The sequence below is a fragment of the Mytilus californianus genome, unplaced genomic scaffold (assembly GCF_021869535.1).
Source record: "Mytilus californianus isolate M0D057914Y unplaced genomic scaffold, xbMytCali1.0.p SCAF_4, whole genome shotgun sequence".
NCBI classification, from domain to species: Eukaryota; Metazoa; Mollusca; class Bivalvia; order Mytilida; family Mytilidae; genus Mytilus; species Mytilus californianus.
Window position 1 is genome coordinate 59,086,976 of NW_026262690.1, and position 13,985 is coordinate 59,100,960.

Consider the following 13,985-nt stretch of genomic DNA (forward strand, 5'->3'; position numbering starts at 1 on the left):
TAACTACGATCTAATAGATATAAGAAGATGTGGTATGAGTGCCAATGAGACAACTCTCCATCCAAGTCACAATTAGTAAAAGTAAACCATTATAGGTCAAAGTACGGACTTCAACACGGAGCCTTGGCTTACACCGAACAGCAAGCTATAAAGGACCCCAAAAATGACTAGTGTTAAACCATTCAAACAGGAAAACCAACAGTCTAATCTATATAAAAAACGAGAAACGAGAAACACTTATGAACCACATCAACAAACGGCAACCACTGAACATCAGGTTCCTGACTTAGGACAGGTGCATACAAATGCAGCGGGTTTAAACGTTTTGATAGGCGCCAACCTTCACCCTACCTGAAACAATAGTGTAACATCACAACATAGAAAGACACACTATAAAATATCAATTGAAATGGCTTAACTCAATCTAAAGACATATTAACAAAAACAAGTGAACATACACTGAACGAATACATTTGATCTATGACACAATGTAAATACAAAATTAATAAAACAAGGGAGTTAGATGTTTAACAATATCAGAAAGACAACCAAAACCTTGGACAAAATGCAGCCAAATAAAATAACGTACACAGGTAAATAAAAATAATTTTGTTGTAAGGTATACATGGAGTACGGAAATAATTTTTGCAAAATAAATAATTTTGTTGTTCCTAGTACGAGAACAAAAGTGAAAATTTATCGTCATACTAAACACTTATCAAAGGTGGTATATATTAAAAATAGTGAGACTAGATATAACACGGAATAAGTAAACATTAAATAACAAAAATACATTACAAATTGTATCAACAGGTCAAATTAACACGAAAGTACGATTTGGGAGTACTCGCAGTTACTGAAAGCTAGATAAAAGCCAAAAACAATTAATAATACAAAATCATGCATCAGAGAATAAAATCAACTAAAACACATCCCAGGGATTTAGTGTTTTAAGTACTAATATGCCATCCAAATAAACCTTTAGCTTTCTAAGCTATTGTAGATATAACACTGAATCTCACTTTTCACTCTGGATCGGCCTAATTGGAGGTGTAATGAATAGTACTTTAGTCTGGGTAAAGATGATTTATTCCTTAATTGTAATTAGCTTTGAACTATCTGCGAGTACTTGGTGTCTTTTTGTAAGTTGTTTTATGCTCCGTTCCGATCTGTTGAGTCGAACCCATTCCAACTGACTTTCACAGTTTGTTCTTATAATTATTGGAGAGTTGAGCGCTCACAAACATGTTTAACTCTGCCACATTATGAATGTGCCTATCACAATTCAGTGGCCTGTAATTCATTGGTGGTCATTGTTTGCAGCCTGTCATATTTTTTTGTTTTTGTTTATTGTTTTAAGAGTTTCTCGTTTGGATTGTTTTATATTTTTAAATGTAAAGGGTTTTTGCTAATCGATGAAGGCTTTTAATGACCTTTTATATTTACATAAAATTCATTATCTCTTGTGGATAGTTTTCTCATTGGCAATCATTTGACATCTTATTTTTTTTAAGTGGGGAGATTTTGCAATAAAAGGGAGGCGAAAGATACCAAATAGACATTAAAACTCATAAGTCGAAAATAAACTGACAACGCCATGGCAAAAAACGAAAAATGATCAAAAGACAAACAACAGTATATAAAACTCAACATAGAAAAGAACTGTGCAACATGAACCCCGCCAAGAAAGGGGTGGTCTCAGGTGTCCCGTAAAGGTAAGTAGATCTTGATCCACATATGGCACCCGCTGTGCATCTATTAAACAGATATTCCATTTATCGGTCAATCAACTCATGAATTTTCGAGTACTCTTTCAATAAAAGAGTATTAAAATAAACAAAGGTAGATGTGAGGTATTTAAGGTCAATGAGACAGCAACCCAAACGATTCAATTATTGATTTATCATTTGATGGCAGATTTGATACTTTCGGTTTAATTCGTTCACAATTTGTTTAGGCTCAGAACTATTTAGAGCTTGGCACATTGTACAGACATATGTCTGTAATTGAAGATTGTATGTTGACCTCTTAGTAGATGTCTTTTTTTTTTTGGTTATTTGTGTCATTGGGTTACTGCCTTATTCGTATCTCGATTACTAGTACGATAATCATGGTTTAAAAATGAAATTTGTAATCTTGGTGCCTATATAAATCCTTTCCCATACAAGATGGATAGAATAAAAATTGGCTTTTACATATAACGTTAATTCATACATCATACAGTCTCACCGTGATTTAGGGGAGGAAACCCTACCTCAACTAACAATGCCTAGATTATACTTCAAAAACAGTTAGTATAGTTTAGTGGATCCTCAGTCGGTACACTAGTGAATAGATTTTTTCTCAGAGCGATCATAATAATGTATGTTTCTAAAAATAAAAGGTAGCACTCTATTAAAGAGGAATGTATAGTGATTTTTTTCATGATATTATCAGACTCACTGTGACAAAAATGATCTATCTTTGTAACTTGTAAACATGTTCACACAATATCAATATATTTCATTACAGCTATTTGTTGTATACCACCTTAATTCATGCCATTTACTTGGATATATCTTTTGTTTAATAAAGATATTTTTATTTTTATTTTTTTTTTAATTAGTGTGTTTAAATAACATTATGACTCAGTTCCACATGTGGCAAATTATCTGCTTGCCCTTCCGGATCAAGTGAGATCACCCCAGTTTGTATGGGTCCGTGTAGCTGCGAACCGTAACTGTTGTGGTCCTTGTGCTATTCTTTGGCAATTTGCGGTAAGACCATAAGAGATAAGCTTCCGAAGCTAGTGTTCGTGTTGGTTTGTTTTTAGTTTTATATGCAGTGTTTTGTAGTTTTTGTTTGTCTTTGGTCATGGTTTTGTCGGTCTCTCTGTTATGTCTTTGGTCATGGTTTTGTCGGTCTCTCTGTATCTAGGATGAGTTTATTTATTCGACTTATGAGTTAGAAGTCTTATGCCTTTTTTTTTAGAGTATATATTAAAATAACGATGAAAATGTTTCATCTATATCGATATCAAGCAAATACGTCAACACTCATACTTGTAAAACGTCCCTGTTTTGACGTCATAAAAGAACTTAGAGACGACGTTGCATAGTATTTAGTGAAAATGCAAAGGAGAAATAGCCGTGCAGTGGAATGCGACCTTCGAACAAACAGTGTTCCTTCAAGTTTATATTGGAATATTGAAGAAGTTGCGCAATGGATAGAAGAATTAGGATTTCCTCAATACAGTGTAAGTAAAGATAGGAAAAACTCAGGGTTGAATTTGAGTAATGTAAATTTATGATTACATACATCTAAAAAAAATTAACCCTTCCGCTTTTGATTACTAGTATACATTGCATAATCATGTTTTGGAATCTGTTAAAGACAGTAAATATTTAGGTGTAACTATAAGCCATGATCTTGACTGGGGAACACAAAGCCGTGATACGAAAATCACGGAGCCACTGAGCAGGTTGATATATAGACAAAGGGATACAAGATTAGCAATATTATATGAATTACAGCAACTTATTATAGAGTGAAATGTACGGAGCCCTGTTAGTACGGGGCGCCGAATGGGACTTGAACTTTTTGTAATCACAATCAATTTTGTGTACACAAAATTCAATTCTGTCATAACAAAATCATTTTTTTCTTACAAAACTATGTGATACAGACTTGTTTTATGAGAACTTCAATATTGTAATGACAATATTCTTTTTTGTTGACAAAATTCATTTTTATAGATAAAATTCATTTATGCAAATATAAACTTAAAATTGACTTTTGTTACCTGATATGGAAATTAAAACACAAAATTGTATTTTGTGAGACAAAATTCAATTTTGTTGTGAGACAAAATTCAATTTTGTTGTGATACAAAACTCAATTTTGTGTTTATTTTTGTGTAGACAAAATTGAGTTTTGTTAAAACAGAAATGAAAATTTAACAAAACTCAATTTTGTCTACACAAAAATAAACACAAAATTGAATTTTGTGACAAAATCTCAGTTTTGTATGCAAATTAGTTCACAGAATCCAAACTAAACTAATTTGCAAATTAGGTAACAAAAGTAAAGTTTGTGATACAAAAATGAATTTTGTCATGACAAAAGTAACTTTTGTCCACTGAAAGATAATTTTGTATGACAAAATTTGAAGTAGTATTCTTCACATTTTGTTAAACTGAATTCATTTTTGTTGAAAAAAAATCACTTTTGTCCGTACAAAATTGAATTTCGAGTACAAAACCACAAAAGTCCCGTTCGGCGCCCTGTAGTTAGTCTCATATATTGTGATTGTTAAAGTCAAGCGCTGGAAACGTAAAGTCCAGCGCTGGAGATGAAAAGTCCAGCTTCCTATAGCAAATTAAAAAAGACGTCGGTTTGTTTTTGTGATTAAGATCTTTGGATATATCTTATATATAACAGTTATATAACTATTTTTCAGGTATGCTTCCGCCAAAATTTTATAAATGGAAGAAAACTTATTGCAATTGATGGTTCTGCACTTCCGAACATGGGGATCAACGACTATGAACATATCAAGGTAATTTAATTTTCTCTTCTCCGATACATTAAACAAATTGCAATATTAGCATGGTAACAATCATGCCTATGAATTGATTGATTTGATTTTGGTTAAAATCGTCTTAGAAAAATATTTACATTTGATGATTCTCTACTTCTAACATGGCAGTCGTTTTAAAGATTACAGATATAGTATCAAAAATGATAATTTTCTCTAAAACTGGTACCTTTCAAAGAAACACATTCATTTCCAGCATACAAGATTGCCTACACCATGCGCACTTGAAATTATAGTACCATATCTTTACTGTTATCCCCATCTCAAAGGACTTCCCTAACCTCAACCACATTTGGTTTGAAAAATCCCTATGGAACGCCACAGCTGTCTTATGTGAAACTCTGATATTACTTTATGTTGTTTTATTATTACTTGATGATATTTTGTCTTTACTTAATATGGTTTTGACATTACGTAAGGATGTTTTGATATAACTCAATATGGAATAGTCATTACTTAATGATATTTCGATATTACACGATATGGTTTCGTATTGACTTGATATAGTTTTGTCATTACTCAATATGGTTTTGTCATTACTCGATGTGGTTTCACCATTATTTAATGTGGTTGTGTCATTAGTCAATGTGGTTTTAACATTACTTGATGTGAATGTGACTTAACGTTATGTAGTTGTTTCATTACATGATGTGGTTTTGTTATTTCGTAATGATGATTTGCCTATTCTTTATATGGTTTTAACATTACGCAATGATGTTTCAAAATTTGACGATTTTACACTACATGATGTGTTTGTTTCATTATTTGATGTGGCCCCGTCATTCTTTGATGTGGTTACCCCATTACTTGATGAGGTAAAACCACGTGACCAATTCGGAAAAAAATATATTCTATTTTTAAACAGATTTCAATATATCGTTTGTTTAATGTGCTTTGGATGGGTATCGCTATCCATTGAGTTAAAGTTCAAATTAAAGTTCGAGTGGTTGTTCAGAGTTATTTGGTATGAAAAAGGGGAACGGCAGACAATAATAAGAAAAAAAGTATTAAAAGATTTACAGTATTTCGGACATAATTGGGATATTCCCAAACCACTTAGTCCTGTTGTTTTTATTCTAAGTTCTCAAACGGAAGCAGTATTTTTGTAATAAATTTGAAAAATATTCCACGGAACCCTGTGTCTCGCCTGATATAATTGAAGAATAACTCCTATACAAGTTTTGAAACACTTCATGGAGGTTTACAAATTTATCATGTCAAAACAGTTTAATTCGGTTTTATTTAACTAAAACAAAAACTGTATGGTTTTCAACAATGAGCAAAACCCATACCCTATAGTAAGCTATAAAAGGTACCGAAATGAAAAATGTAAAAAACTAGAAACCTAACGATCTATAGATAGATAGATAGATACTTTATTCTCTAAAAACTAAATACAAGTTTACAGAGAAACATACAATATAAATACAGATACAATAGTCGAGGTAAACAAATCCAGTATGATATTCTAAAAGTAATATACATGGCATACATGTTTAGTAACATGTATAATGAAAGGTTAAACTCAATAGAAATAAAAAAATGGAGATAGAGACGCCGACGCCACTATCGACGACGAAATATAGGTTTGTTGTGTCTCACTGCCGCTACATTGATGTCGCAGGCTCGACACAAATCAAAAGACTTGAACTTTATTGTTAACAAATGAAACACTTCAAATCAACTCACACTAAAGTTACAGGGAAAGGAGGGGAGGGGGGCTCGGACTAAGCGACAAAACATCAATACTATAAAATAAGAATTCTCCGATTTTTTTTTAGCGTAAATGATCATTTGAACTTATACGAATATCAATCTTTTATTTGTAATCAAATGAGTTCCCTGATCTACCTCGCACTAATTGAAAAATAAACTTTTTGGAATATCTGTTTCATATGTGACAACGGACATGTTCCAGTGGTCGTAACCATAAAACCGTCATCTTTTCCTTGAATGTAAACTACCAAATAAAACCAAATCACTGGGTTTGTACTTTCTCGAAAAACACGACGGGTGCCTTTCTGGAGCATCCGAGATCACCCCGATGGATTTATATTACCCAGTCATACCGATCTATTTAAACAGCCAAATGAAACTGTTCTGTATGCCACCGCAACTGAAAGTTGCGGGGGGGGGGGGGGGCATATTGTTTTACCCCTGTCCGTCCGTCCGTCTGTCCGTCCCATTATGGGTATATAGTTATTCCGCATTACTCCTCCTACAGTTTGAATCCTAGGAAGTTTTTTCTCTTTACTGTCTGTTTGTACATATATTGAAGGTGTGCATGTGGTCAGGGTTTTTATTTTTATTATCTTTTGGGAGATAATTGAACTTTTTTTTTGTCATTTTTGGGGTATAAGCGGTTAAATGAGTGTGGAGGCATCACTTTGTCTAGTTTACATTTTTTTTCTCGTGTTGTGCTGTTACACAACTGTAACAGTCCGATGTAAGGTTAGGATTTAGCGCTCACATACATGTTAAACACCGCCACGTGCAATTTCTTTAGATGTACCTGCCCCAAGTCAGGAGCATGAAGTTCAATTGTTGTCGTTGTATAAATGTGTGTCATTTTATTTTTGTAGATTGTTTATTTATAAATAAGACCGTTTGTTTTTTCGTTTGAATTTTTTCACATGTTGCATGGTGGCCTTTTGTAGCTGACTATACGGTGTGTTGAAGGCTGTACGGTACGGTTGCCTATATATGATTTCTTACATCCACTGCATTTAAACTCTGATGGATAGTTGTCTCATTGTCAATCACACCACATCTAACTTTATTTCAACTTCTATGTTGCGTTTTGTATACTGTAACAGTGTTTATCTTTTGTACGCATACCCCGGAGCCCTCTTTTCGGAAGCCCGAGCAAAAGTCCTTGTTCCGCGATAGAAAATTTAATTACGAACTCCTATAAGATAGCTCGAATTTCAACTCAAAATCTTAATTAATCTAAATGAGACTTAAATTCGAATCTTACTCAAACTCTACCTCAAAAAGTGACTCAAATTTAATGTTGTAACTAGAACTCTACCTCAGTTAAATGTGACTCAAACTCGAAGTCCAACTCGAGACTCAATGCTAACTAAAACTTTAATTCTAATAATGACTTGAATTCGAAATCGAAGACTAACTCAAAGTTTAACTCAAACAGTAACCCGAACTTTAATTTGAACTCTAATTCGATGGATGGCCACACTCATCCAAGGCACATACAACATGGAAATCTATCTAAAAATAGAACAGGTTTTTCCGAATTGGTCACGTGATTTTACCTCATCAAGTAATGGGATAACCACATCAAAGAATGACAGGACCACATCAAATAATGAAACAAACACATCATGTAGTGTAAAATCGTCAAATTTTGAAACATCATTACGTAATGTTAAAACCATATAAAGAATAGGCAAATCATCATTACAAAATAACAAAACCACATCATGTAATGAAACAACTACATAACGTTAAGTCACATTCACATCAAGTAATGTTAAAACCACATTGACTAATGACACAACCACATTTAATAATGGTGAATCCACGTCGAGTAATGACAAAACCATATTGAGTAATGACAAAACTATATCAAGTCAATACGAAACCATATCGTGTAATATCGAAATATCATTAAGTTATGACTATTCCATATTGAGTTATATCAAAACATCATTACGTAATGTCAAAACCATATTAAGTAAAGACAAAATATCATCAAGTAATAATAAAACAACATAAAGTAATATCAGAGTTTCACATAAGACAGCTGTGGCGTTCCATAAATCCCTTTAAGGAGTATCTTCCACCAGTCTGACACTTAACTGTGTATTTTCTATAGTTTTTCTTTTCTTAATATTTAGTAAATATTTACTTAGTTTACTTTTTTATTTGTTCAACCGTTGCGGTGTGTAGATGTCAATCTGATAGTGATAGGGTCATCTTAAAATGGGTTTCATAGTTCATTGATTTAAATGAAGCTTATGTTATTGGATTGGTTTCTTTAAAGGGGCATAAGCTGTCAAATTCATATTCACCGATTTGACTCAAATTATCATATTTGATTTATAACCTACTAAAACGTATATCCAACTTACAAAAAGTCTAAAATGATCAAATAACAATGTATGGACTCGATAATATGTATCCGCATTTCGTGTGTATTTAAGTTTAGACGCCATCTAATTAACCATCGAGGTTCCTGCCGAAGACTGCCGACAGTCATATGAACATAAATATAGATATGAATGGATAGCGAACACGTGCAATTGGATTTTCCCAGGTCTGTTTGATTTCATATTATAGGTTAAACAAATATGTTAATCATCGTTTTTACCTGTATAAGAATGAGTTTTTGTGGTTTGAATCAGTCAACCAAATGGTTTATCCTTGTTTCACTTTCAATGATGACATTCTTTTCCTTTTAATAGCTGAACACGCCTAGTTCATGCGTAACCGATCTCTAGCGAAGGGTTAAATAGAAGGTCACATCAATGAGGTCGAATCATTCTCTTGCAAGTGAATAATTCATCAGCGATGTTTCTTATCTGAATTTGACAAAATTGAACCAAACTGGCTGCTAAAAGCGAATTATTATTTCTCATTCACTTTTATATTTTTTTTTTTTTTATATTTCGTAGCTAATGCCCCTTTAATACTTAAGGTCATACTAGTAAGTCAGCTGTAAGTGCCTTAGTGGTCTATATAACAATTATACGGTGCACTTGATCGCTTTCCATGGGTTACCTGTCCTTGGTCTTATTATTACATAACTACGTTTTTGTGACTACATTAGTTTTTCGGAAACTATAAATGATAATTCAACTCTTTTCGTTCATCCGAATAATTATGCATGTCACTTGATATTGACCGTATTTGTATGGTTCATGGATACACATTGGGGTCTTTTTCTAAACTTCCAAACATTATGATATTATGTTTGTTAGACCTTGACTTTGCCCACATAGATCGTTGTATATTTTCACAACTAAATGCTCAAGAGACATACATTTAGTACTATTTTTAACTAATTAAGTGTTTTTTTTTTTTATATTTTGCAATTTAGAAAATAACAGAAGCAATCCGAGACCTATTAGGGATTGAAAAAGTGAAGAAAAAGGAAATAGCTATGAAAGATCCAAGATATGCTTATATGGAGATCAAACGAAAAAGTGGGACAGTGACCGATCATTTAACATACAAAGAATTTCTGAGAACAAATAAAATGCTCTTCCCTGACCATGTTAAGAAAATGTCAATTTGAATGTTTTGTTCTTGTTTGTTTTTGCTTTTATTCTTTTAATTGTCTGCATTTTTTAACACGTTGTTGGAACTTTCTTTAGTGTTGTTCGATCATGATAATATTTAAGACTTATTATATAAGTAAGCATTTTTAGAAAAAAAAATAAAAAGTCTGTCATCAAACTTGTCATCGTTACTTGTACTATTATAGATGAAGGTTAATCAATGAAATCGTGAACGTGAAAAAATAATTGTTCTGAATTACTTTCACTTGGTCGATGCAGTTGGTTGTGTGGCTCATGTTTTCTTTCTGATGGTGTCTTTCAGACAGCAATCAATGCTTTATATAGGTATAATTTGGTTAGATCATATCAATTCTAATAAGACCGTATTTGAACAACTTGACGGTGTGGTCGTCTTAAGCAGACTGTTTTCTCGGTTCTTCTCTTTTGTCATTTCCGGGTATAACGAGGTTATGGTGAATGGTGGCGGATTTTTTCAGTGAGAGAAGAATTTGACGAATACTTACCTGATTTATCCAGTGGAGACAGCTGTTTCAAATCCAATATCATTAACATTAACATTTGATGTGTCACACAATACTGCAAAATTTTCAAGCAACCTAGCCTTTTATTAGGAAACACAAACTTTTGTTTGGTATCCTGGACCACGCTACTCACCAGCCATTCAACATGACGGACACCTAAAATTCACACACTGTCTTTTTATTTGTTTTATTTCGTTTAATCATAATAATTCTACTGTAATAGCAAAATTTCCAGTGACAAACATTAAACTATAATCTGTTCAAATTATACTCCATATCTAAAATATATTTCTAGTACGTAAAATGGGCATTTGATTTCCCAGGGGACTGGCTGGTGCCAAGGTGCGATATAACTAGTCATTTTATGTGCATTGTGCTGTACTGTTTTATGAACTGCTGATTTTATGTATATATTGACAACAATAGACTTTTAAGTGTATGATGGCATTTAAGATATATGCGTACATGTATATAGCACAAATCATTAGACATTTATGAATGGTGGAGCGCTAATAGTCATTTTATGAACTTTTTATGCATAGTCATTCAAAACTTGAATAATTTTAAGGATAAGAGTTCAAATTCTAACATCTAGCCTGCTGTTTTAAACCAATGTGAAACTTTTAATATATATCTTGCCTTATATATATATATATATATATATATATATATATATTGAACTTTCTGATTAAGTATATATTTTAAATATATATATCTTGAGTCTGTGTATATTATTGCGTAATTATACAAGCTGCTTTTTGGTTGGAAAAAATCAATGTCTGAAAATAAATTACGGAAATATTTGAGAAAACCATTACCTCCAGTACTCGGGTACTCGGTATACAAACTTTAACGCATGTAATCCTCACTGATAGCAAAGCCAAATACTTAAAGGGATATTCTTCATCATATATTGAAAAACAAATTAAATGGCGTTTTAAATCTGGCCAAACATCAAGCCAAGGATATAATTGGTTACTCAACAATATAGATAGACTTACTGGTCATTTAGACAATATTCACCTATACATCTGGCTTGGTACTTGCGACCTCACTGATTACGACGGAAAATATATAAGTCTCTTAGATGATAAAGATAAACCAAAGATACTGATCGATGCTGCACAAAATTTTATAAACCTCATATAGACATATCCTGCTTGCAAAATAACAATCTTTGAAATACCTCCATATTCAATTATCGACTTTAATAAAAGTAGAGGGCACAGTGACCCCTCAATTTTCAAACAACAGGAGGAGGATTTATTAGCCAAAATTCATGATATCAACAGTCAAATCAGGCAAATCAACGAATCAATAAATACTTTCTCCCCGAATTTCGCAGTCGACATTAGTCATCATCACTATGCTAAAACTTCTAAATCAAAGAAAATAACATTACGAGATAGCTATTCATTTAATTTATACTTGGACGGGATTCACTCTTACATAAGATTGGAAGAGTCTGGTTGAAAAAGAAAGCTGTGCATATTCAGGACTGTTGGGGCTAGGTACATAGTCAACGGTGGGAGCATCCACGACGTACTCACTGTATCAGACCTCTGCATCATTTTCTGCTTAAAACCTACCTGTCTTTAATCTTTATAAAAGCACTCTTTGAATTTAAGTGATAAAACAATCCAACGGTGGGATTATCCACGACGTGTTAGCTCTATTGCTTGATCTCAAACCTCTGGAAATGGCTATTAATATAAAAAATTGGAATCACATTTACAAAACCGTATAGTCTAAATATTGAAAAATCTCTGCTGAAAAAATAAAACTCTGCAAAAAGGAATCATATTTCATACAACTGCACAGGTGGAGGATTTACTGCTGTGTTAGATACTATAACATTTGAGCTTTTCTCCCTAGCATGTGAAATATTATATATTCAATCTGCCAACAGCTTTCATGATGTTAGAAAAGATGTGTCTGTAGATAAATCTGGTAACACTGTTCAAAGAACATATAAAATTAGAGAGAATGAAACTGATAGTAACACAATTAACCTTTATCTGACAAAATGTTCTATACTAGTAAATGGCAAACATTGAACCAACTTTATAAACAGAGACCTAACAAAGTTACATGAAATTATCAGTCAAAACAACAGTAAATGGAGAAAATATAGATATACGAGAAACTAATAAAACTCTAGTCCAAAAACTAGACTGTATTCTTCAAAAGCTCTGACTCAAGTAAACATCACCATGTAAATGAGCATAACAACACAAACAAGGTAGAGAAATGCCAGAAGTGTAAAAGGAGTTGTAGAACTAGAGCTGTTTACTTCAAGAACAAACATTGTGTACACTTTAAATGTGAGAGGCTCTCTGAAACTGATATAAACAACTTGAAAGGCAGGATAATTCTACATATGAATGCACAATGTGTCGTAATAGCCTACATAAAGGAATCCAACCACTTTATATATGTAACACTTTAAACTTTTGATAATGCAGAAATTACAACCACTGACACTGTATATACTCTCTTTCATCAAATAGTTCCCAACCTACACTTGCTCAACAAATACTTTTGGATGAAAATATGGAGAACTGTCCAGCTTGTTTAAATGTATTAACAATTGAGAAATCTACATGCTCAACAAGAAACATCTATTAAACTTAAAGAATTACGTCAACTTGAACAAAAGTTAAAAAAGAAGGAGGAACAACTCAAAATTAAGGAGGTAATGCCAAATGACGACTCAAAAGAAAAAGAAAAAGTACTTGAGCGAATTTTCAAAGCTGAAAATAGAAACTTGGAGCTTGAGCAGACGGTTAAGACACTGAATCATAGAATCTCATTGCTAGAAGAACAGCCGATACATCCTGCGGCAGAACAAACATCTTCAACACATACCAACTCTTCTAATGGTTCAACAGATGAATTGATAACTGGTGTACGTGCACGTTTTTTTTTCTTTCAAAGATAGATATTGAGCTATACAAACTACTTGGACAGTCCGAACAAACTCAGTATTCTCCTGTATTAAATTCTGACTCTATGCCAGGTAATTCCAACCATGGTATCAATTCGTCATCTATGAGTCAAGGCGTCTGCATGAACAATGACAATGCAAGTTGACTACAAAATCAGCTTACCGCAAATGATATAAATGGTATGACCCACAACCCAACCCAATGGTATGCCACTCCACAGCAAACGCCGCATAGAAATGTAAAGCAAAGTACTAGACCATCACAAATAGGAACTACTCCAAGGACACACCAGCCGCAACATGACGGACATCAATATAATCAACCAATCCAAACTCCTACCAATACACAGTACTTTTCTAAAACTGGTCAACCTATATTTTATACAGCACCTTCCAATAACCATTTTTTATCCAGAGTGAGCCAACACAACCGAATCAACTAACTGATGTAACCAATAGTGCACAAAATACTAACAATGATCTTGTACATAGTGTAAATAATGATGATGATCTTGTTCATAATGTTGTCAAAGTTTTAACTTTCAACTGCAAAAATGCTTTAACATGTGGACCATTCTTTGATGAGGCTATTAAACATTTTGATGTATGTCGGATACAGGAACATTGGCTGTTTAACTGTCAGATTAACCTTTTGAATGAACTAAATGAACATTTAATTG

General features: G+C 33.0%; 1 protein-coding gene across 1 annotated transcript; it reads left to right on the top strand.

Moving 5' to 3' along the window:
* The first annotated feature begins 3,104 nt into the window (after positions 1-3,104).
* LOC127698516 (sterile alpha motif domain-containing protein 15-like) lies at positions 3,105-9,980 on the top strand. Its single transcript, XM_052202029.1, has 3 exons — positions 3,105-3,235; positions 4,439-4,537; positions 9,636-9,980. Exons 1-3 carry the CDS (start codon positions 3,110-3,112, stop codon positions 9,831-9,833), a joined length of 423 nt encoding a protein of 140 aa, XP_052057989.1. The 5' UTR covers positions 3,105-3,109; the 3' UTR covers positions 9,834-9,980.
* Positions 9,981-13,985: the final 4,005 nt, after the last annotated feature.

Bases quoted from the DNA above. Each gene is read 5' to 3' on its own strand.
- LOC127698516 (XM_052202029.1), top strand. From the start codon at position 3,110: ATGCAAAGGAGAAATAGCCGTGCAGTGGAATGCGACCTTCGAACAAAC. The intron at 3,236-4,438 runs GTAAGTAAAGAT...ACTATTTTTCAG, and splicing joins TAGGATTTCCTCAATACAGT to GTATGCTTCCGCCAAAATTT. The intron at 4,538-9,635 runs GTAATTTAATTT...TTTGCAATTTAG, and splicing joins ACGACTATGAACATATCAAG to AAAATAACAGAAGCAATCCG.